Here is a 26,137-nt window from a genome sequence, read left to right on the forward strand (position 1 = left end):
AGTGGGACAGAAGGAGCATAAATTTAGGGTTAATATGAATTTTTTTATTTTATTCTAAATATTATTGTGCATTGCAGTGACCGATCTAATCTTACATAAACTCCAAATCGACACATACTCAATTAAATTGTTGGATCTATTAATGAAATAACAGCATATTACAAAACACACAATCACACGATAGAAGTTTGGAGCACACAAAAAAAATACACATAGCTAAAACAAAACTTCACACCACACCATATGCTAATTAAACACAAACCACATTGCTCAATCTCACTGATGATGCCTTCTTCTAAACGCATTCCTCTCTTCTCTTCTTCTTACTCTTCTTTCATGTCTCTTTCTCCTTCCTCTCTCAAAGAATATCTTGTCAGCAACCTCTTCTATCTTCTCAAAGTATCTTTCTCTCAAGCTCCTGCAACATAACAGAATCCATGCAATGCTTCCGAATCCCACAACATAACCAAACGCAGCAAACACATATTCCCACTCAATCTCCTCATCTTTTGGTTCTGAATCCTCTGATGGCGATGGACCTGGTGGATGAGGGTTGAAACTTCCGTTGAGTGGGAAACCAGATAACCCCGCATTTCCTTCAAATGAATCCGCTGAAAACGTTTGAAAGTGGCTGCTAGTTGGGATCAGTCCAGTGAGATGATTGTAAGACAGATTCAAGAATGATAGGAAATCGAGTTTTGTGAGCTCATCTGGTATTCTCCCGGTGAGCTTGTTTGAAGAGAGGTCGAGCGACCCAAGCTCTTTCAAGGCACCCAATGATCTAGGGATTGCATGAGTGAGAGAGTTGTGTGATAAGTTGAGAAGATAGAGTGAGGTGAGACTACCAATTGCATCTGGTATTTCTTTCTCAAAATGATTGGAAGACAAATCAATGCATGTAAAGTCAGGCCAAATCTTCACAAGCCTCACTTCTACATTTTTCACAATTATTGTCACCTCATCCCGATATAAATAACTTGCATTTAAAATATCGGAGGGTGAACGCCTTAAATGTGCCTGACTTTGTAGCATCATTCCTCTCCAGCTTGAGAAGTTTAGGGAATCCAGAGTGCCACTGAAATGATTTGAAGATATATCCAAAATTTGAAGATCAGGCCAACTCTTACCACATCTCAACTCTCCATGGAATCTGTTGGAGCGCAACACAAGAACCTTCAAGCTCTCCGGCAGCGCCATGCAAGGGAAACTATCATCAAAGTTGTTGTTTCCAACATTCATCACCGCTAATTCTACACAATTTGCCAAAGACTTGGGAATCTTCCCTCCTAAGTTGTTGTCACTAACATCAAAGGTTTTTAGCCCACACTCCCAATTAAATGTATCAGGGATAACACCAATAAAGTTGTTTCCCCTAAGATTGAGCACTTTAAGGTAATAACTTTCTTGCAGTAGGCAGGGAGGTATGCTACCGATTAAGTTATTGAAAGACAAGTCGAGAACCATAAGTCTTGATATACTGCATATAGAGGTTGGAATTACTCCGGTTAGCCTATTGTTTGCGAGAAACAAGAAATTGGCAAAATAATAATCAGATTCGTTTTCGTTTGCGTTTGCGTCTGGACGGAGTAAGGGAAACTCTATAATGGAAATTTCTTCGATTTGTCCACTGAATTGGTTGTTGGATAGATAGAGATAATTAATTGAAGGGAAGGAAAAAAGATGGTTAGGAATGGTGCCGTTCAATGAATTGTGGCTTAAATCTAAACGACTGAGGTTTGTAAGACCTTGAAAATGCAAGTGGGAAAGTGAGCCCATTAAATTATTATCACTAAGCTTTATGGATTCAAGATTCTTGCAGTTATGAAATGAAGGAATCGAACCAGTGAGGAAGTTACTCGGTAAGTAGAGTTCAACTAGCTGAGTTAGGTTGGCCAGCGTGGATGGAATTGGTCCCTTGAAACCAGAGTCTGACAAATCAAGGATTGCCAAATTTGGGAGATGATGGAATTGGTTAGGAATCTCAGTTGTGGTGAAGTCATTGGATGAGAGGTCAAGGCTCGACAAGTATGTCAACCGGAAAAGAGCTGATGACTCACCAATTCTGCCGGAGATGCCCTCGCTGTTGAGGAGCAAACTGATAACGTGACCCGAGTCCTCGCATTTCACGCGCTTCCATTCACAACAATCACCTGTCCCATTCCAATGCTCTAAACCCTGTGAAATGGAGGAGTTGAATTTGAATTCGCTCCTGAGCTCAAGTAACAACTTTTGTTGATCATCGAGGCATTGGCCATCCACAAATACTACGAAGAAGGCCAAAAAAAGGAAGCGGACAAGTATTGAAAGAGACATTACAATAATATCACCACATATCAATTCATTGCACTAAAAATGGAACATAAAATAGTAAAAATTTATTTCATTATAATAACGTTAAACATATATAATTATATCATAAATAAATTAGTCATTCACACTAATTCTAGACGAGGAAGAAATGATACATATTGGAATAATTGATATCATGGAATCTAGAAGTTTGAGCAAACATTATTACATTAATTACCTTTGAATATTGGTGCATTAATCATTTTTTATTACATTTTAAGTGTAACTTATTGGAATATGAATAGTCTAGCCTATTTTTTTTAAGCATGTTAATAGTTGTTCTCGATAAAGATTTTTTACGACAGAATTATACCCAAATATTTATTAATTATAAGGAGTATATTTACGTTTCATCACCTATAAATAAGATTCTTCATACTAAAATTTGTTGTGCCACCAAAATAGCTAAATCCTAAATCCTTCTTTCTACCTCAGTCAATAATAATTATGAAGTAACGTTTATATGATAAATAATCAATAATAATTGTATGAAGTAACGCATATATGAGAACTAATAGAGAATGAAACCATGATTGGGAATATTAATTATTTACATCGTGGACTATTAAAAAGTAACGCATATATGAGTAGTACATATGAATTACTATAGCACCCAAAATTTATAAATATTTAAAATTATACCCAAAACTCGTCTTTTATATATGTATAGATATATGCTTGTCTGCATAACTTATTTCTAAATTTTATGTAAAAAATTATGTTTAAGTTATTTCAATTTTTTTTTATCTTTGTATAATTTTCCATATTACGGCCTTAAGGGACTAGGAGTATTTCACAATAGAAGAAGCCTCCAGAAAATTAATTTTGATTTTGAGTCAAACAAAATATTTAGGCTGAAATGAATTAAATTTATTGAGCAAGTGTTGTAATAGTATGCGATCATTTAAAACGTTACATGCATAACTGCTTATGATAATTGAGAGAGTAATGAAGGGTGGGTCCCACTTTTTTCACATTTAAAATGTTACAAGCATAACTGTTTATAATAATTGAGAGACTAATGACCTTTTTTCACAATTTGATTGAGAGACTATCGTTTGTTTGATTCTCTCTTTTGTAATTCCACAAGTAGGCCAACGCGCGGATAACATATTTCTATGTTCATATTTTTACTTTAAAATAGAGTTAACAAAATTTGATTTGCTTTTCTCTCTACCCATCTTAATTTTTAAGACCAAAATCCAGACTTAGTTTTTTAGTATAATAGCCATTTAAATCATGTAGTTTTCTTTAATTTGAATAGTTTTATAAGGTTGGAAAAAGAATATTAACTCATGAAGTTTGAAATTTTTGGATTGTCACATTGCTAAATAAATCATGAAAGATTGGTTAAATTTCGATTCCTCCTATACTTTTCAAAAAACTGGATTATATATCAGAAAGTTTGCAATTTTCGTAATTATATCATCCATGTCATTAGTCATTATCAGCGAAATATGATATGATGAGGCAACTTATTTTTAACACATTTATTATGTCGAGAGAATTTTCTAATATATCAGTCTAATGTAATACTAATTCTAAAAAGAATAATTATTTATTTGGACTCTTATATATAGAAATTTCAAATTTTATCATCGATTTACTTGACAAGATTGCTCATGCGGCGCTAAACTAAAGGAATCACTTTGTTTAAGGAATTAATCTAAAACCTTAAACAGAAAATATGTTTGCGTCGTAATTAAAATGGCCCAAGCCCGTAAATTATTTGGGCTTAGCCCAGTTCAGGTTAATCAATAGTGTGGGCCTTTTATGGGCTCACAGTAGTTGACAACAATTGACTAGTACTATTAAAGAATGACTAAAGTCCCAAAATGATCCTTAACATACTGCGTTTTTTTTTATTTTGGTCCAAAACATTATCTTTTGAATTATTCGGTCCCTCACATTTGAAATCGGATCACATTTGGTCCATTTTGGACGGTTCCGTCAAATTTTTGACGGTTTTAATTACCGGGTCACAAATCCGTCACTAATTGGGAGAAACTGATCCGTCACTAATCCGTCACTAAATGGGAGAAACTGATCCGTCACTAACCCGTCACTAATCCCAAAATATTGCATAAACTCCATAAATAATTTATTGTTCATCAATTTTTAAATGGCGGAATGGGAGTAAAATTTAAAATGAATTGATGGAGAAAGGATGACAATGGTACCTTCCCCAACATAAAACTTCCCCAGTGTCCATTTCAGTTAAAAATTAGTTAGATCTCAACTATCCAAAAAACCAAAAATGCAACGACTGCAACTCCTCAACAATCCAATGGAATCTCTCTCAGAAGAGATCATCTTCACCATCCTCGACTACCTCGATTCCGCCTCCTCCAAATCCTTCTCCGCCACCTCCAAATCCTTCCACTCCCTCGAATCCCGCCACCGCAAAACCCTCAAGCTCCTCCACCCCGACTCCCTCCCGGCGGCCCTCCGTCGCTACCGCCGCATCCGCTGCCTCGATTTCACAAACTGCCCCAGTGCCGACGACGGCGTGATCTCCGCCGCCGCGGAGGCCTACTACGCGACGCTGAGATCCGTGGATCTGTCGAGATCGAGGCTCTTCACGCACGCGGCGCTGTCGCTGCTGGCCGAGAAATGCGGGAGGCTGGTGGAACTGGATTTGAGCAATGCGACGGAGCTGAGGGATGCGGCGGCGGCGGCTGTGGCGGAGGCCAGGAATTTGGAGAAGCTGTGGATGGGGAGGTGCCGGTTGGTGTCAGATATTGGGATTGAGTGCATTGCTGTTGGATGTAAAAAGCTGAAGCTGCTTTCTTTGAAATGGTGTGTTAGAATCACTGATCTTGGTGCTGGATTGCTTGCTAATAAATACACTCTCCTTTGTGCTTTAGGACCAAAATCAAAATCAGTTTCTTCTCGACTAAAGTCCCAAAATGATCCTTTATTTTGGCATATACCATAAATTCATTTTGTGACAGATTTGTGACGGATTTGTGAAGGATCAGTTTCTCCTAGTTAGTGACGGATTTGTGACCCGGTAATTAACACCGTCAGATATTTGACGGAACCGTCCAAAATGGACCAAATGTGATCAGATTTCAAATGTGATGGACCGAATAATATAAAAAATAATGTTTTTACGGAACCGTCCAAAATGGACCAAATGTGATCCGATTTCAAATGTGATGGACCGAATAATTTAAAAGATAATGTTTTGGACAAAAAAAAACATAATATGTTAAGGACCATTTTGGGACTTTAGTCTTAAAGAATTAATAGTATATTGTAACAATAACAATAAACAAAAACAATTAACTCACACACACAAATTAAACAAAAAGTAAATATTTACAAGAATTTTTATCTGATTAGTGTTGCTTTAGGAAGATCAGTGTGTCAAAAATAATTGAACCTCCTCGAATTTCAATAATGGCAATCAAACCAATACCTGATTCATTGCAATGTTACTCTTTTTTTCAGAGAAGATAATGTTACTCAACATGCCTTGATCATTTGCAAATGCACATTTATACCTCATTTTTGGTAATGATTCTTCAAATGGTACGTGTATACAATTACTTTTGGGCTGATGCAATAATTCGTAAACATATTGATATTTATATGCAATAATTTAAAAAAATACTATATTTTTGAGATTTCTTTTTGGGCTGATTAGCTTTAATATTTTTTATTTTTGTTTTGACCCTATACTAACATGCACGTGTAACTATACTGATATTTGTGAAACATAACCCTAGTCATCCATTTTGTAATCCAATGATTTATATGATATTTAGTTCTACACTAGGGGATGGTTTTGCGCTAGTGCGATGATAGGCTTCGGATCGCCTATCGAATTAAAGAGCACACGAGTTTGTGATGAATTAGAGAAGACGGAACCCTAGTTTGAGTTCTAGGGTTTTCGAGAACCAAAGAATGAGAAAAAGGTTTTTGTCTTATTTCTCAATTCTTAAAATCTAATGGGATTCAAGTATTTATAGAATCCTCAACCCTAGACGGTTCGACCTACCTAACCTAGTTCGTCCCGGGAAAGAACCGACTAGAAAACCCGAGGATAAAAATAAAACGACTCAAAGATATCTTGCTTGCCAAGCAAGATATCGACGAAAATAAATATTCAGCAATAAAAAAAGGAAAGTAAATAAACTAGTACATTTTATGGAAGAAAACTAATAGAGTTATTCATCCGCAAAGCGGGCTGGTTTCTCCGAGACTCTCTTCGACTTCTCTCGCTTGATCAACGGTGTTGGGCCTTGACTACTCTTTGGTCTGCGTTTCCTCGGCCCTTGACTCGTCCATCTCGCCCTCTATCGTGGAAGCCCTATCATGCGACCCTCTCTCTCTATATATATATATATTCCTCTCCCCCGTCTCAAGTGAGGCAAGTGGTGGACGTAGAAATTTTACACTAGACTTCTATATTCACATAATACAAAAAAATGGGAACTACAAATAAAATAAATAAGAAAAATAGAAATAACACGTAAGATTCAAACTCAGGCCAGTAAGAATTGCCGTTTTTTAGCCCACCTATAAAGCCACTTGAACTACTACTAGTTCCATTGGCCCCCATCCAACCATGTAGGTCCACCACTGAGTAAGAAATTCTTTTTGGCATGAAAATTGAGAAGTGTCATAGAGTCAAGTGGAGAAAGAATGAAGTAGATGAATGAATGAAATAATGAAGTGAAGAGAGAATAAAACAGAAAACACTAATGATGTTGCCTTCTTAAAAAATATGAACCACTTGTAGTGCGACAGAGGGAGCATAAATTTATGGTTAATATGATTTTTTTTATTTTATTGTAAATATTATTGTGCATTGCAGTGACCGATCTAATCTTACATAAACTCCAAATCGACACATACTCAATTAAATTGTTCGATCTATTAATTATATAACAGCATATTACAAAAACACAATCACACGATAGAAGTTTGGAGCACACAGAAAGAAATACACATTGCTAGAACAAAAGTTCACACCACACCATATGCTAATCAAACACAAACCAAATTGCATAATCAACCTCACTGATGATGCCTTCTTCTAACTGCATTCCTCTCTTCTCTTCTTCTTCTTACTCTTCTTTCATGTCTTCTTTTTCTCCTTCCTCTCTCAAAGAATATCTTGTCAGCAACCTCTTCTATCTTCTCAAAGTATCTTTCTCTCAAGCTCCTGCAACATAACAGAATCCATGCAATGCTTCCGAATCCCACAACATAACCAAACGCAGCAAACACATATTCCCACTCAATCTCCTCATCTTTTGATTCTGAATCCTCTGATGGTGATGGACCAGGTGGACGGCGGTTGTTAAAAACACAGTTTTCACATTACAAAAACACAATCACACATTGCTAAAAGAAAGTTTTACATCACATTTCATATATGCTCTAATTAAACACAAACCACATTGCTCAATCTCACTGATGATGCCTTCTTCTAAACGCATTCCTCTCTTCTCTTCTTCTTACTCTTCTTTCATGTCTCTTTCTCCTTCCTCTCTCAAAGAATATCTTGTCAGCAACCTCTTCTATCTTCTCAAAGTATCTTTCTCTCAAGCTCCTGCAACATAACAGAATCCATGCAATGCTTCCGAATCCCACAACATAACCAAACGCAGCAAACACATATTCCCACTCAATCTCCTCATCTTTTGATTCTGAATCCTCTGATGGTGATGGACCAGGTGGACGGCGGTTGTTAAAAACACAGTTTTCACATTACAAAAACACAATCACACATTGCTAAAAGAAAGTTTTACATCACATTTCATATATGCTCTAATTAAACACAAACCACATTGCTCAACCTCACTGATGATGCCTTCTTCTAACTGCATTCCTCTCTTCTCTTCTTCTTCTTACTCTTCTTTCATGTCTTCTTTTTCTCCTTCCTCTCTCAAAGAATATCTTGTCAGCAACCTCTTCTATCTTCTCAAAGTATCTTTCTCTCAAGCTCCTGCAACATAACAGAATCCATGCAATGCTTCCGAATCCCACAACATAACCAGACGCAGCAAACACATATTCCCACTCAATCTCCTCCTCTTTTGGTTCTGAATCCTCTGATGGCGATGGACCTGGTGGAGGGCGGTTGTTGAAACTTCCGTTGAGTGGGAAACCAGATAACCCCGCATTTCCTTCAAATGAATCCGCTGAAAACGTTTGAAAGTGGCTGCTAGTTGGGATCAGTCCAGTGAGATGATTGTAAGACAGATTCAAGAATGATAGGAAATCGAGTTTTGTGAGCTCATCTGGTATTCTCCCGGTGAGCTTGTTTGAAGAGAGGTCGAGCGACCCAAGCTCTGTCAAGGCACCCAATGATCTTGGGATTGCATGAGTGAGAGAGTTGTGTGATAAGTTGAGAAGATAGAGTGAGGTGAGACTACCAATTGCATCTGGTATTTCTTTCTCAAAATGATTGGAAGACAAATCAATGCATGTAAAGTCAGGCCAAATCTTCACAAGCCTCACTTCTACATTTTTCACAATTATTGTCACCTCATCCCGATATAAATAACTTGCATTTAAAATATCGGAGGGTGAACGCCTTAAATGTGCCTGACTTTGTAGCATCATTCCTCTCCAGCTTGAGAAGTTTAGGGAATCCAGAGTGCCACTTAAATGATTTGAAGATATATCCAAAATTTGAAGATCAGGCCAACTCTTACCACATCTCAACTCTCCATGGAATCTGTTGGAGCGCAACACAAGAACCTTCAAGCTCTCCGGCAGCGCCATGCAAGGGAAACTATCATCAAAGTTGTTGTTTCCAACATTCATCACCGCTAATTCTACACAATTTGCCAAAGACTTGGGAATCTTCCCTCCTAAGTTGTTGTCACTAACATCAAAGGTTTTTAGCCCACACTCCCAATTAAATGTATCAGGGATAACACCAATAAAGTTGTTTCCCCTAAGATTGAGCACTTTAAGGTAATAACTTTCTTGCAGTAGGCAGGGAGGTATGCTACCGATTAAGTTATTGAAAGACAAGTCGAGAACCATAAGTCTTGATATACTGCATATAGAGGTTGGAATTACTCCGGTTAGCCTATTGTTTGCGAGAAACAAGAAATTGGCAAAATAATAATCAGATTCGTTTTCGTTTGCGTTTGCGTCTGGACGGAGTAAGGGAAACTCACAACTCAAAAGGTTTGAGTGTAAGTCTAGTGTATCAAGAGAAGTAGGTATATGGTAAGGCTTTTGCAAATCTGTCAGAAGATTAAGAGAAAGGTTCAAAGAGCTCATTCCAGATCCCCAAATCCAACTAGGAATATCCCCTCGCAAATGATTGTTTGAGAGGTCCAAATCTGCCAAATAGGATAAATTTCTAAGATTTGGGAAATCATGCAGATCGCAGGATGACATGTGCAATAAATTTAAGTTTGAACTTGAACTCATGTTGGTCGTGTCAACTGATAAGTTGTTGTTTGAAAGAGTAAGTTCCAAAAGACTTGTTTGGATCTTATTCAGTTCAAAAGTGCCATTGAACAAGTTGTCAGAAAGCACGAGATCTCTTAAGTTTAGAAGCTGGAAGAAGAAGTTAGGAATAGAACCTCCAATCCTATTACCACTCAAATCCATCCCAAAAAGGTTAGAGTGGTCTACAATGGAAATTTCTTCGATTTGTCCACTGAATTGGTTGTTGGATAGATAGAGATAATTAATTGAAGGGAAGGAAAAAAGATGGTTAGGAATGGTGCCGTTCAATGAATTGTAGCTTAAATCTAAAATACTGAGGTTTGTAAGACCTTGAAAATCCAAGTGAGAAAGTGAGCCAATTAGATTATTATCCCCAAGCCTTATGGATTCAAGATTCTTGCAGTTATGAAATGAAGGAATCGATCCAGTGAGGAAGTTGTTTGATAACTCGAGAAAAACTAGCTCAGTTAGGTTGGCCAACGTGGATGGAATTGGTCCCACGAAACCACACTGTGACAAATCAAGGTATACCAAATTTGGGAGACGATGGAATTGGTTAGGAATCTCAGTTGTGGTGAAGTCATTGGATGAGAGGCCAAGCCTCGACAAGTATGTCAACCGGAAAAGAGCTGATGACTCACCAATTCTGCCGGAGATGCCCTCGCTGTTGAGGAGCAAACTGATAACGTGACCCGAGTCATCGCATCCCACGCGCTTCCATTCGCAACAATCACCTGTCCCATTCCAATGCTCTAAACCCTGTGAAATGGATAGAGCTCAACAATGAGTCCATTTCCGGTGGAGTCAATGATTCATCGAGCCTCTTCAAACTCGATCACCCGAATTTGGAGATGCTTGTTGGGAATCTAACAGGGCTTACAGAGCTCTATCTTGATGGTGTCAATGTTACTTCCTCTCACGACAGGAAAGAATGGAGTCGTGTGATATCATCGTTTTTGCCTAACATCACCGGGCTGAGTTTGTGCCGGTGCTCTCTGCTTGGCCCTTTGTTTAAGTCCTTCTGGCAACTCCGTTCCCTGTCTGTTCTTCGACTAGATCTGAATGATCTGTCCAGAGTAGTTCGGGACATGTTCGCCAGTTTTTCGAGTTTGAACACTTTGAGCCTTGTTGGGTGTGGTTTGGAAGGTTTCTTTCCTGGAGTGATATTTGGTATTCCAGGTTTGGAAAATCTTGATTTGTCTCATAATAAACTGCTTAGCGGAAGCGTACCACCATTTACAAAGACAGGGTCTGTTAAGTCTATGAGGCTGAGTGTCACTAATTTTTCGGGTATCATACCAAGTTCGCTTAGCAATCTCAGGTCGTTGTCGGAGATAGACCTGTCCGATTGCCTTTTCACCGGTTCGCTTCCTTCCACCTTTGCTTCACTGACTGAACCCTAACTTATGTAGACTTGTCTTATAGCTCTTTGATAGGAGTGAAAGGCTCGTTCGCCGCACCAATTGTTAGGAGTGAAAGGCGGAAGAGAGGTTTAGAGCACGAGTTATGCTCACCAATTCGAAAATTGATAGGAGTGAAAGGCGGAAGAGAGGTTTAGAGCACGAGTTATGCTCCCAATTCGAAACAATGCTTTGTAAATGCAAGAATAAGAGGAACGATCACTTTGAATTGATGGGAACGTAAAGAATAACATTCCTCCGCAGAGGCCTACGACTACGTCGTCCAATACAAAATGATCTATCCAAGATGCTTTTCAACGTCTGGGGTCCTCTCTATTTATATGAAAACTAATGCAACAAAATAGGAATAAAGAAACTGAAATAACAACCTAACAATCTACTGATTTGTCTCCCCCATATCTCTCCATCGGTTAGCTTGCATAGCTGACCAAGTTAGCCATCATTTGAGGGACTATTCTGCTGACGCATACTTGGCCAAACCACTTCCCTATTTGTGTGCTTGTACAATCTCCACTTCGTATCACTCTTTCACGGGCTCACTTTCTTCAACTCTTTTTCGAGGTTTTTCCAATCTTCTTTATTTAAACTTGGGTTTCAATTCATTCTGTGGTGGCATTCCTACTTCTGCTTTTTGCCTTCCTTCATTGTTGGAACTTCGTCTTAGCAACAACCGGACTAGTTGAAGAATTTCCCGTTGCAAACTTCTCTAGCGTTGTTACAATAGATTTGAGTAGTAATCAGTTAGAGGGATATGTACCGGACTCTTTCTTCCAACTTCATAGCCTCGAGTATTTGGATCTTTCGAAAAACTTGTTTACTGATGTCAAAAGCCACAATTCAAGCAGTTATGGACTTTCCCCGAGTTTATAAAGTATTCGGACGTACTGGAATATCTGGACCGGCCAAACAATCGGATTGTTGGATTTGGAGACCAGAACTCCGGTTCTTGAACCAATCTTCTGAAAGATTTGCAAAAGCCATACCATATGTCTGCTTCTCTTAAGTTCCTAGACTTGCACTCTAACAACCTTCCAGGCGAGTTGAATTTTCCAATCCCACACGCAAGGGTTTCCCACGACGAGCACTTTCACATCACGGGAAGCAACAGCGTTAAGGGCCTTCCCCTGCATATAGTCCAAACATAAGAATTCATTCAACAAACTGGCCAACGAGAGGAGAAGGTTCATTTTGGTCTATGAACCGTGTAGCTATGTTGCCTTACAACCACAACTAAAGTCCGTCACACACATAAAACACGAAGAAGACAGAGAACAAGAAGCGAAACCTGTTCGACAAAGATCTGTCCATTGATGTCTAGTAACGCTGCTCGCTCCATGCCTGGTCCACGAGGCTTGGCTCCAATCAGGAGAGCCCAATCCGCATCTTGGAAGACTTCGTATGGATCAATGCCGATGCTCACTTCCCTTAGTAGGGGAAACAACGAGTCCTCAAGCTCCATTGCCACACCTAGAATGTTATGGTTAGTAGCAGACAAAATTACAACGACTTGGAGCTTCGGAGTTCAAATTCATACCTTCAAGCGCCTGCAGTGATCGCTCGGATCCCAATAATTTCAAGGCAATCGGCTGATCATATCCAAGAACCTCACCAGAAGCAAGCTGAAATATCACAAAATCTATTACTCAAATTGTTAATACTTCTTGAAGCAATTAATTCACAATGAAGCCTTCATTTTTCAATCACAAAACATGCATTTGTGCATTGACAGTTCAACAGAATCCCAACTTAAGATACTATTGGAACAAAATTTTCTTACTTTGAAGAGTAGATGATTGGATATCATCCCCGCAGCACCGGAGACCGCGATGTTAACCAACTTCTTCCACGACTTCGTTTCCTCCTCCTGCCAACGACACGGAAAGCGTGCATCCACACATTAGGGCACCACGGAACCAGATATTTCACGCTAGCGACCATGAATTAAACTCAATTTGTATAAATTTAACAAATTTATGAAAGTTCTAATTCTACTCTATCCCTCCATATATAAACTATGACTCACAATATATTACGTTCGACAGTGTTTCAATCGAGAACTATCTTAAAAAGAGAACTTGAAAACTTATCAGTTGGTGGCACAAACCATACAAACTGTCTAATAGTTCTTCAATATATAAATTTATTTACTTTTTATCCTTATCTACTACATGGATCACTACTTTCTTACTAAAAATGCATTTTTTATACATCACTTAAAATTTCTTTATCCACAATATTTCAACCACCCTTATTAAAACTTGTGTCACACCTCTTTAGGCCTATTTTTCGTGGACCAAGGGAGTATTAAAATCGCATGAGAATTATGTCGAACGCGATATGTGCACTAAAAATACTCACAGCTTTGAGATCATAGTTAGACAAACTCAGCTTTCTTCTTTACTTCCTCCGCCTTCACCGCCTCCGGCGCCGCCTGAACTTCACTGCGCAAACAAATCCATCAAAAAACAAACTTTTATCAACTTCACTCAATCAATAAAAAAAAAACCCCCAAAACAGCTGAAATTTGATGACATTTCTGCAAAAAAAAAGACTTACTTGGACGTGACAGAGCACCTAATTCCCGAATTCTTGATCGGCCGGAGATGGAGGCGGCGGAGGCCGGAAATTCTCGAGGAAGCATACGAAACCTCCGATGAAAAACGGTGGGATGTGTTTGTGTATTGAGTTAGCTCTGCCACCGCCGCCATTGGAGCTGCAGCTGAGGCTCTGTGTGTGTGTGTGTGAAAAGTGTGAAGGAGAGATGGGATTTGAGTGTGTGAAAAGTGGGAGGGAAAGCAGAGGATGATGAATGAGTAAGAGAATGGATATATGGGAGTTGGAGTTATGAGGTTGGAGGGGATGACACGTGGCGACAAGATATCATCTCATCTGGAAAAGAGTTAATTTCTGTTTGTACTGATTTGGGAAATTTTTAATGCATTGAAATTTTTATTGTAGCAAGACCTGCCCATCCGTTGCCAACTGCGCTACGCCCCTGCGGGCGACATTGAGATTTTTATGATTCTAGTAAGTTGCTTTCGTATGGGGATGGCTACAAATTTGGTAAATTTTGGTGAAGTTGAGGTCTTTGGTTTGTTTGCTCAAACACAAGATAAAAAAAAAATCAAGAATAATACTCCCTCCCTAAAATTAGTCACTATTTTGTAGAAAATGAGACAAATGAAATAACTGCTAATGATAAAGATTTATAATTTATAATTAACTTTTGAAAAGTGCGAAACAAACAATAATTTTACCATATTTTATAATGTATTTAAATAATAATTATTATTATTATTATTATTACAATATTTATAAATTGAAATAAATAAATTTAGTGGGACAGAAGGAGCATAAATTTAGGGTTAATATGAATTTTTTTATTTTATTCTAAATATTATTGTGCATTGCAGTGACCGATCTAATCTTACATAAACTCCAAATCGACACATACTCAATTAAATTGTTGGATCTATTAATGAAATAACAGCATATTACAAAACACACAATCACACGATAGAAGTTTGGAGCACACAAAAAAAATACACATAGCTAAAACAAAACTTCACACCACACCATATGCTAATTAAACACAAACCACATTGCTCAATCTCACTGATGATGCCTTCTTCTAAACGCATTCCTCTCTTCTCTTCTTCTTACTCTTCTTTCATGTCTCTTTCTCCTTCCTCTCTCAAAGAATATCTTGTCAGCAACCTCTTCTATCTTCTCAAAGTATCTTTCTCTCAAGCTCCTGCAACATAACAGAATCCATGCAATGCTTCCGAATCCCACAACATAACCAAACGCAGCAAACACATATTCCCACTCAATCTCCTCATCTTTTGGTTCTGAATCCTCTGATGGCGATGGACCTGGTGGAGGGCGGTTGTTGAAACTTCCGTTGAGTGGGAAACCAGATAACCCCGCATTTCCTTCAAATGAATCCGCTGAAAACGTTTGAAAGTGGCTGCTAGTTGGGATCAGTCCAGTGAGATGATTGTAAGACAGATTCAAGAATGATAGGAAATCGAGTTTTGTGAGCTCATCTGGTATTCTCCCGGTGAGCTTGTTTGAAGAGAGGTCGAGCGACCCAAGCTCTTTCAAGGCACCCAATGATCTAGGGATTGCATGAGTGAGAGAGTTGTGTGATAAGTTGAGAAGATAGAGTGAGGTGAGACTACCAATTGCATCTGGTATTTCTTTCTCAAAATGATTGGAAGACAAATCAATGCATGTAAAGTCAGGCCAAATCTTCACAAGCCTCACTTCTACATTTTTCACAATTATTGTCACCTCATCCCGATATAAATAACTTGCATTTAAAATATCGGAGGGTGAACGCCTTAAATGTGCCTGACTTTGTAGCATCATTCCTCTCCAGCTTGAGAAGTTTAGGGAATCCAGAGTGCCACTGAAATGATTTGAAGATATATCCAAAATTTGAAGATCAGGCCAACTCTTACCACATCTCAACTCTCCATGGAATCTGTTGGAGCGCAACACAAGAACCTTCAAGCTCTCCGGCAGCGCCATGCAAGGGAAACTATCATCAAAGTTGTTGTTTCCAACATTCATCACCGCTAATTCTACACAATTTGCCAAAGACTTGGGAATCTTCCCTCCTAAGTTGTTGTCACTAACATCAAAGGTTTTTAGCCCACACTCCCAATTAAATGTATCAGGGATAACACCAATAAAGTTGTTTCCCCTAAGATTGAGCACTTTAAGGTAATAACTTTCTTGCAGTAGGCAGGGAGGTATGCTACCGATTAAGTTATTGAAAGACAAGTCGAGAACCATAAGTCTTGATATACTGCATATAGAGGTTGGAATTACTCCGGTTAGCCTATTGTTTGCGAGAAACAAGAAATTGGCAAAATAATAATCAGATTCGTTTTCGTTTGCGTTTGCGTCTGGACGGAGTAAGGGAAACTCTATAATGGAAATTTCTTCGATTTGTCCACTGAATTGGTTGTTGGATAGATAGAGATAATTAATTGAAGGGAAGGAAAAAAGATGGTTAGGAATGGTGCCGTTCAATGAATTGTGGCTTAAATCTAAACGACTGAGGTTTGTAAGACCTTGAAAATGCAAGTGGGAAAGTGAGCCCATTAAATTATTATCACTAAGCTTTATGGATTCAAGATTCTTGCAGTTATGAAATGAAGGAATCGAACCAGTGAGGAAGTTACTCGGTAAGTAGAGTTCAACTAGCTGAGTTAGGTTGGCCAGCGTGGATGGAATTGGTCCCTTGAAACCAGAGTCTGACAAATCAAGGATTGCCAAATTTGGGAGATGATGGAATTGGTTAGGAATCTCAGTTGTGGTGAAGTCATTGGATGAGAGGTCAAGGCTCGACAAGTATGTCAACCGGAAAAGAGCTGATGACTCACCAATTCTGCCGGAGATGCCCTCGCTGTTGAGGAGCAAACTGATAACGTGACCCGAGTCCTCGCATTTCACGCGCTTCCATTCACAACAATCACCTGTCCCATTCCAATGCTCTAAACCCTGTGAAATGGAGGAGTTGAATTTGAATTCGCTCCTGAGCTCAAGTAACAACTTTTGTTGATCATCGAGGCATTGGCCATCCACAAATACTACGAAGAAGGCCAAAAAAAGGAAGCGGACAAGTATTGAAAGAGACATTACAATAATATCACCACATATCAATTCATTGCACTAAAAATGGAACATAAAATAGTAAAAATTTATTTCATTATAATAACGTTAAACATATATAATTATATCATAAATAAATTAGTCATTCACACTAATTCTAGACGAGGAAGAAATGATACATATTGGAATAATTGATATCATGGAATCTAGAAGTTTGAGCAAACATTATTACATTAATTACCTTTGAATATTGGTGCATTAATCATTTTTTATTACATTTTAAGTGTAACTTATTGGAATATGAATAGTCTAGCCTATTTTTTTTAAGCATGTTAATAGTTGTTCTCGATAAAGATTTTTTACGACAGAATTATACCCAAATATTTATTAATTATAAGGAGTATATTTACGTTTCATCACCTATAAATAAGATTCTTCATACTAAAATTTGTTGTGCCACCAAAATAGCTAAATCCTAAATCCTTCTTTCTACCTCAGTCAATAATAATTATGAAGTAACGTTTATATGATAAATAATCAATAATAATTGTATGAAGTAACGCATATATGAGAACTAATAGAGAATGAAACCATGATTGGGAATATTAATTATTTACATCGTGGACTATTAAAAAGTAACGCATATATGAGTAGTACATATGAATTACTATAGCACCCAAAATTTATAAATATTTAAAATTATACCCAAAACTCGTCTTTTATATATGTATAGATATATGCTTGTCTGCATAACTTATTTCTAAATTTTATGTAAAAAATTATGTTTAAGTTATTTCAATTTTTTTTTATCTTTGTATAATTTTCCATATTACGGCCTTAAGGGACTAGGAGTATTTCACAATAGAAGAAGCCTCCAGAAAATTAATTTTGATTTTGAGTCAAACAAAATATTTAGGCTGAAATGAATTAAATTTATTGAGCAAGTGTTGTAATAGTATGCGATCATTTAAAACGTTACATGCATAACTGCTTATGATAATTGAGAGAGTAATGAAGGGTGGGTCCCACTTTTTTCACATTTAAAATGTTACAAGCATAACTGTTTATAATAATTGAGAGACTAATGACCTTTTTTCACAATTTGATTGAGAGACTATCGTTTGTTTGATTCTCTCTTTTGTAATTCCACAAGTAGGCCAACGCGCGGATAACATATTTCTATGTTCATATTTTTACTTTAAAATAGAGTTAACAAAATTTGATTTGCTTTTCTCTCTACCCATCTTAATTTTTAAGACCAAAATCCAGACTTAGTTTTTTAGTATAATAGCCATTTAAATCATGTAGTTTTCTTTAATTTGAATAGTTTTATAAGGTTGGAAAAAGAATATTAACTCATGAAGTTTGAAATTTTTGGATTGTCACATTGCTAAATAAATCATGAAAGATTGGTTAAATTTCGATTCCTCCTATACTTTTCAAAAAACTGGATTATATATCAGAAAGTTTGCAATTTTCGTAATTATATCATCCATGTCATTAGTCATTATCAGCGAAATATGATATGATGAGGCAACTTATTTTTAACACATTTATTATGTCGAGAGAATTTTCTAATATATCAGTCTAATGTAATACTAATTCTAAAAAGAATAATTATTTATTTGGACTCTTATATATAGAAATTTCAAATTTTATCATCGATTTACTTGACAAGATTGCTCATGCGGCGCTAAACTAAAGGAATCACTTTGTTTAAGGAATTAATCTAAAACCTTAAACAGAAAATATGTTTGCGTCGTAATTAAAATGGCCCAAGCCCGTAAATTATTTGGGCTTAGCCCAGTTCAGGTTAATCAATAGTGTGGGCCTTTTATGGGCTCACAGTAGTTGACAACAATTGACTAGTACTATTAAAGAATGACTAAAGTCCCAAAATGATCCTTAACATACTGCGTTTTTTTTTATTTTGGTCCAAAACATTATCTTTTGAATTATTCGGTCCCTCACATTTGAAATCGGATCACATTTGGTCCATTTTGGACGGTTCCGTCAAATTTTTGACGGTTTTAATTACCGGGTCACAAATCCGTCACTAATTGGGAGAAACTGATCCGCCACTAATCCGTCACTAAATGGAAGAAACTGATCCGTCACTAACCCGTCACTAATCCCAAAATATTGCATAAACTCCATAAATAATTTATTGTTCATCAATTTTTAAATGGCGGAATGGGAGTAAAATTTAAAATGAATTGATGGAGAAAGGATGACAATGGTACCTTCCCCAACATAAAACTTCCCCAGTGTCCATTTCAGTTAAAAATTAGTTAGATCTCAACTATCCAAAAAACCAAAAATGCAACGACTGCAACTCCTCAACAATCCAATGGAATCTCTCTCAGAAGAGATCATCTTCACCATCCTCGACTACCTCGATTCCGCCTCCTCCAAATCCTTCTCCGCCACCTCCAAATCCTTCCACTCCCTCGAATCCCGCCACCGCAAAACCCTCAAGCTCCTCCACCCCGACTCCCTCCCGGCGGCCCTCCGTCGCTACCGCCGCATCCGCTGCCTCGATTTCACAAACTGCCCCAGTGCCGACGACGGCGTGATCTCCGCCGCCGCGGAGGCCTACTACGCGACGCTGAGATCCGTGGATCTGTCGAGATCGAGGCTCTTCACGCACGCGGCGCTGTCGCTGCTGGCCGAGAAATGCGGGAGGCTGGTGGAGCTGGATTTGAGCAATGCGACGGAGCTGAGGGATGCGGCGGCGGCTGTGGCGGAGGCCAGGAATTTGGAGAAGCTGTGGATGGGGAGGTGCCGGTTGGTGTCAGATATTGGGATTGGGTGCATTGCTGTTGGATGTAAGAAGCTGAAGCTGCTTTCTTTGAAATGGTGTGTTAGAATCACTGATCTTGGTGCTGGATTGCTTGCTAATAAATACACTCTCCTTTGTGCTTTGGGACCAAAATCAAAATCAGTTTCTTCTCGACTAAAGTCCCAAAATGATCCTTTATTTTGGCATATACCATAAATCCATTTTGTGACAGATTTGTGACGGATTTGTGAAGGATCAGTTTCTCCCAGTTAGTGACGGATTTGTGACCCGGTAATTAACACCGTCAGATATTTGACGGAACCGTCCAAAATGGACCAAATGTGATCAGATTTCAAATGTGATGGACCGAATAATATAAAAGATAATGTTTTTACGGAACCGTCCAAAATGGACCAAATGTGATCCGATTTCAAATGTGATGGACCGAATAATTTAAAAGATAATGTTTTGGACAAAAAAAAACATAATATGTTAAGGACCATTTTGGGACTTTAGTCTTAAAGAATTAATAGTATATTGTAACAATAACAATAAACAAAAACAATTAACTCAGACACACAAATTAAACAAAAAGTAAATATTTACAAGAATTTTTATCTGATTAGTGTTGCTTTAGGAAGATCAGTGTGTCAAAAATAATTGAACCTCCTCGAATTTCAATAATGGTAATCAAACCAATACCTGATTCATTGCAATGTTACTCTTTTTTTCAGAGAAGATAATGTTACTCAACATGCCTTGATCATTTGCAAATGCACATTTATACCTCATTTTTGGTAATGATTCTTCAAATGGTACGTGTATACAATTACTTTTGGGCTGATGCAATAATTCGTAAACATATTGATATTTATATGCAATAATTTAAAAAAATACTATATTTTTTAGATTTCTTTTTGGGCTGATTAGCTTTAATATTTTTTATTTTTGTTTTGACCCTATACTAACATGCACGTGTAACTATACTGATATTTGTGAAACATAACCCTAGTCATCCATTTTGTAATCCAATGATTTATATGATATTTAGTTCTACACTAGGGGATGGTTTTGCGCTAGTGCGATGATAGGCTTCGGATCGCCTATCGAATTAAAGAGCACACGAGTTTGTGATGAATTAGAGAAGACGGAACCCTAGTTTGAGTTCTAGGGTTTTCGAGAACCAAAGAATGAGAAAAAGGTTTTTGTCTTATTTCTCAATTCTTAAAATCTAATGGGATTCAAGTATTTATAGAATCCTCAACCCTAGACGGTTCGACCTACCTAACCTAGTTCGTCCCGGGAAAGAACCGACTAGAAAACCCGAGGATAAAAATAAAACGACTCAAAGATATCTTGCTTGCCAAGCAAGATATCGACGAAAATAAATATTCAGCAATAAAAAAAGGAAAGTAAATAAACTACATTTTATGGAAGAAAACTAATAGAGTTATTCATCCGCAAAGCGGGCTGGTTTCTCCGAGACTCTCTTCGACTTCTCTCGCTTGATCAACGGTGTTGGGCCTTGACTACTCTTTGGTCTGCGTTTCCTCGGCCCTTGACTCGTCCATCTCGCCCTCTATCGTGGAAGCCCTATCATGCGACCCTCTCTCTCTATATATATATATATTCCTCTCCCCCGTCTCAAGTGAGGCAAGTGGTGGACGTAGAAATTTTACACTAGACTTCTATATTCACATAATACAAAAAAATGGGAACTACAAATAAAATAAATAAGAAAAATAGAAATAACACGTAAGATTCAAACTCAGGCCAGTAAGAATTGCCGTTTTTTAGCCCACCTATAAAGCCACTTGAACTACTACTAGTTCCATTGGCCCCCATCCAACCATGTAGGTCCACCACTGAGTAAGAAATTCTTTTTGGCATGAAAATTGAGAAGTGTCATAGAGTCAAGTGGAGAAAGAATGAAGTAGATGAATGAATGAAATAATGAAGTGAAGAGAGAATAAAACAGAAAACACTAATGATGTTGCCTTCTTAAAAAAATATGAACCACTTGTAGTGCGACAGAGGGAGCATAAATTTATGGTTAATATGATTTTTTTTATTTTATTGTAAATATTATTGTGCATTGCAGTGACCGATCTAATCTTACATAAACTCCAAATCGACACATACTCAATTAAATTGTTCGATCTATTAATTATATAACAGCATATTACAAAAACACAATCACACGATAGAAGTTTGGAGCACACAGAAAGAAATACACATTGCTAGAACAAAAGTTCACACCACACCATATGCTAATCAAACACAAACCAAATTGCATAATCAACCTCACTGATGATGCCTTCTTCTAACTGCATTCCTCTCTTCTCTTCTTCTTCTTACTCTTCTTTCATGTCTTCTTTTTCTCCTTCCTCTCTCAAAGAATATCTTGTCAGCAACCTCTTCTATCTTCTCAAAGTATCTTTCTCTCAAGCTCCTGCAACATAACAGAATCCATGCAATGCTTCCGAATCCCACAACATAACCAAACGCAGCAAACACATATTCCCACTCAATCTCCTCATCTTTTGGTTCTGAATCCTCTGATGGCGATGGACCTGGTGGATGAGGGTTGAAACTTCCGTTGAGTGGGAAACCAGATAACCCCGCATTTCCTTCAAATGAATCCGCTGAAAACGTTTGAAAGTGGCTGCTAGTTGGGATCAGTCCAGTGAGATGATTGTAAGACAGATTCAAGAATGATAGGAAATCGAGTTTTGTGAGCTCATCTGGTATTCTCCCGGTGAGCTTGTTTGAAGAGAGGTCGAGCGACCCAAGCTCTTTCAAGGCACCCAATGATCTAGGGATTGCATGAGTGAGAGAGTTGTGTGATAAGTTGAGAAGATAGAGTGAGGTGAGACTACCAATTGCATCTGGTATTTCTTTCTCAAAATGATTGGAAGACAAATCAATGCATGTAAAGTCAGGCCAAATCTTCACAAGCTTCACCTCTACTTTTTTCAAAGTTAGTGTCACCTCATCCCGATATAAATCATTTCCTCTTAAAATATCGGAGGCTGAACGCCTTAAATGTGCCTGACTTTGTAGCATCATTCCTCTCCAGCTTGAGAAGTTTAAGGAATCCAGAGTGCCACTGAAATGATTTGAAGATATATCCAAAATTTGAAGATCAGGCCAACTCTTACCACATCTCAACTCTCCATGGAATCTGTTGGAGCGCAACACAAGAACCTTCAAGCTCTCCGGCAGCGCCATGCAAGGGAAACTATCATCAAAGTTGTTGTTTCCAACATTCATCACCGCTAATTCTACACAATTTGCCAAAGACTTGGGAATCTTCCCTCCTAAGTTGTTGTCACTAACATCAAAGGTTTTTAGGGCACACTCCCAATTAAATGTATCGGAGATAACACCAATAAAGTTGTTTCCCCTAAGATTGAGCACTTTAAGGTAATAACTTTCTTGCAGTAGGCAGGGAGGTATGCTACCGATTAAGTTATTGAAAGACAAGTCGAGAACCATAAGTCTTGATATACTGCATATAGAGGTTGGAATTACTCCGGTTAGCCTATTGTTTGCGAGAAACAAGAAATTGGCAAAATAATAATCAGATTCGCTTGCGTTTGCGTCTGGACGGAGTAAGGGAAACTCACAACTCAAAAGGTTAGAGTGTAAGTCTAGTGTATAAAGAGAAGTAGGTATATGGTAAGGCTTTTGCAAATCTGTCAGAAGATTAAGAGAAAGGTTCAAAGAGATCATTCCAGATCCCCAAATCCAACTAGGAATATCCCCTCGCAAATGATTGTTTGAGAGGTCCAAATCTGCCAAATAGGATAAATTTCTAAGATTTGGGAAATCATGCAGATTGCAGGATGACATGTGCAATGTATATAAGTTTGAAGTTGAACTCATGTTGGTCGTGTCAATTGATAAGTTGTTGTTTGAAAGAGTAAGTTCCGAAAGATTTGTAAGACTTTGGATCTTATTCAGTTCAAAAGTGGCATTGAACAAGTTGTCAGAAAGCCTGAGACTCAACATGTTTTGAAGCTGGAAGAAGAAGTTAGGAATAGGACCTCCAATCCTATTACCACTCAAATCCATCCGAAAAAGGTTAGAGTGGTCTACAATGGAAATTTCTTCGATTTGTCCACTGAATTGGTTGTTGGATAGATAGAGATCATGTATTGAGGGTAGACCAAAAAGATGGTGAGGAATGGTGCCGTTCAATGAATTGTGGCTTAAATCTAAACTATAAAGGTTTGTAAGACCTTGAAAATGTAAGTGAGAAAGTGAGCCCATTAAATTATTATCACTAAGCTTTATGGATTCAAGATTCTTGCAGTTATGAAATGAAGGAATCGAACCAGTGAGGAAGTTACTCGGTAAGTAGAGTTCAACTAGCTGAGTTAGGTTGGCCAACGTGGATGGAATTGGTCCCACGAAACCACACTGTGACAAATCAAGGTATACCAAATTTGGGAGACGATGGAATTGGTTAGGAATCTCAGTTGTGGTGAAGTCATTGGATGAGAGGCCAAGCCTCGACAAGTATGTCAACCGGAAAAGAGCTGATGACTCACCAATTCTGCCGGAGATGCCCTCGCTGTTGAGGAGCAAACTGATAACGTGACCCGAGTCATCGCATCCCACGCGCTTCCATTCGCAACAATCACCTGTCCCATTCCAATGCTCAAAACCATGTGAAATGGAGGAGTTGAATTTGAATTCGCTCCTGAGCTCAAGTAACAACTTTTGTTGATCATCGAGGCATTCGCCATCGACAAATACTATGAACAACACCAAATAAAGGAAGCGGACAAGTATTGAAAGAGACATTACAATGAAGAGGTGAAATATGCAAGTACTAAGTAAGCGGATATAAATATTTCGAAAATTCACTGCAATTATTGGTTTATGAACGAGACAGCTTCTTCGTTGCTCACTTGCACGTTATAATTAGTCAAAACTCAGCACCTGCTTTTCAAAAGCAAATAGTATATGCTTTGTCTGTATAACTTTTTTCAAAATTTCATGTAATAAATGATGTTCAAGTGTTGTAATAGTATTGGAAGTTGGAACACCGCCGCTGATTGGAACATTTAAAATGTTACAAGCATATATTACTGTTTTTAATGTTTGAGAGGCTAATGAAGAGTCCCACTTTTTCCACAATTGATTCAGAGACTGTCGGTTTGTTTGATTCTATCATTTGTTAAATCCACAAGTGGGCCAACGCGCCGATAATCTATTTCTATGTTCATATTTTTACTTTAGAAAAGAGTCAACAAAATTTGATTTGTTTTTCTCTCTACCCATCTTACACGCTCAATTTTTAACACCAAAATCTGGGCTTTGTTTTTCTATATACTCCCTCCGACCCCGAAATATTGTCCATGTTTAACTCTTTTCGAGTTTTAAGAAATGTGAAGAAAAGTTAGCGGAATGTGGATCTCATATTTATATATTCCCTCCGTCCCAACTAAGTTGAGTCGCATTCCTTTTTGGGATGTCCCAACTAAGTTGAGTCATTTTCTCTTTTGATAAAAAATAAAGCATCTAATCACCCTTAATTTATTCCATCATCTACTTTATTCTCTCTTTATCTTTCCTACTTTAGTCCTCTCTCATACTTTTCAATATAATTTCTTAATCTCCGTGCCCAAAAATTATGTCTCAACCTAGTTGGGACGGGGGTATTAGTTTTATAAATAGAATGTGAGTGTAATTAGTTACTAGAAAGTGGGGTCCAATACCAAAAATGAAAAAGTGAGCATTTCTCAGACGAACCAACACTGTAAAACTGGACAACATTTCATGTACGGAGGAGGGAGTATTGGGTATAATAGTCATTTCAAATTTCAATCACATAATTTGCTTTAATTTGAATAGTTTTATAAGGCTCGGAAAACGAAATATTAAGTCATGAAATTTTAATTTTGGTCAATCATATTGCATGTTTAATTTTGGGTGAAATCACTGGTGACATGGCCGTCAAATTTTTTGACGTGAAATCACGAAAATTTTTAAGGATTATCAACTATCATTGATTCTCTAATTTACCGTTACTACACAAAATACATTTTATAAATATGGCATAGGGCGAATTCTAAGCGATTTAAAAGCTCTAGTTTGGCTATACTAATAAATTTTGATTTGATCCATTTTCCATATTCATAGCAAAAAGTTCACAAATGGGCTGTTAAAAAACGGGCCATGTCTGTAAATTATTTGGGCCCAGCCCAGTTTCTGTTAAACCTGTGGTGGGCTTCTTGGGCCATGGAATTGGATCGAACTAGGCTTTGGGCTTCATGATTTTGAGTGTATATAAAGTCATGATTTTGATAATACAACTTTAATAGTCATTGGTTCAATGTAATAATTTGGGCCCAGCCCAGTTTCTGTTAACCTGTGGTGGGCTTCTTGGCCCATAGAAGTGGATCGAACTAGGCTTTGATTTTTGCACATATATACTCTTAACAAATCACGAAAAATTTGACTATTAACCTCTGAATTAGTCTCCATACTGCCTGTCTTTTTCCATTACATAAACATAAAA

At 37.7% G+C, this 26,137-nt stretch overlaps 2 protein-coding genes across 2 annotated transcripts; both read right to left on the bottom strand.

Annotated features, from left to right (window-relative positions):
* Positions 1-201: 201 nt before the first annotated feature.
* Positions 202-24,407, bottom strand: LOC121764990 (receptor like protein 22-like). Its single transcript, XM_042161017.1, has 3 exons — positions 24,255-24,407; positions 8,433-10,511; positions 202-539 (listed from the first exon to the last, which is right to left on the bottom strand). The coding sequence occupies exons 2-3, from the start codon at positions 9,937-9,939 to the stop codon at positions 277-279; spliced, it is 1,770 nt and encodes a 589-aa protein (XP_042016951.1). The 5' UTR covers positions 9,940-10,511; positions 24,255-24,407; the 3' UTR covers positions 202-276.
* On the bottom strand, positions 11,385-14,006 carry LOC121764992 (malate dehydrogenase [NADP] 1, chloroplastic-like). The gene is made up of 6 exons (XM_042161020.1): positions 13,755-14,006; positions 13,557-13,639; positions 12,976-13,062; positions 12,733-12,817; positions 12,484-12,665; positions 11,385-12,322 (listed from the first exon to the last, which is right to left on the bottom strand). The coding sequence occupies exons 3-6, from the start codon at positions 13,000-13,002 to the stop codon at positions 12,206-12,208; spliced, it is 411 nt and encodes a 136-aa protein (XP_042016954.1). The 5' UTR covers positions 13,003-13,062; positions 13,557-13,639; positions 13,755-14,006; the 3' UTR covers positions 11,385-12,205.
* Positions 24,408-26,137: the final 1,730 nt, after the last annotated feature.

The sequence above is a fragment of the Salvia splendens genome, chromosome 14 (assembly GCF_004379255.2).
Source record: "Salvia splendens isolate huo1 chromosome 14, SspV2, whole genome shotgun sequence".
NCBI lineage: Eukaryota > Viridiplantae > Streptophyta > Magnoliopsida > Lamiales > Lamiaceae > Salvia > Salvia splendens.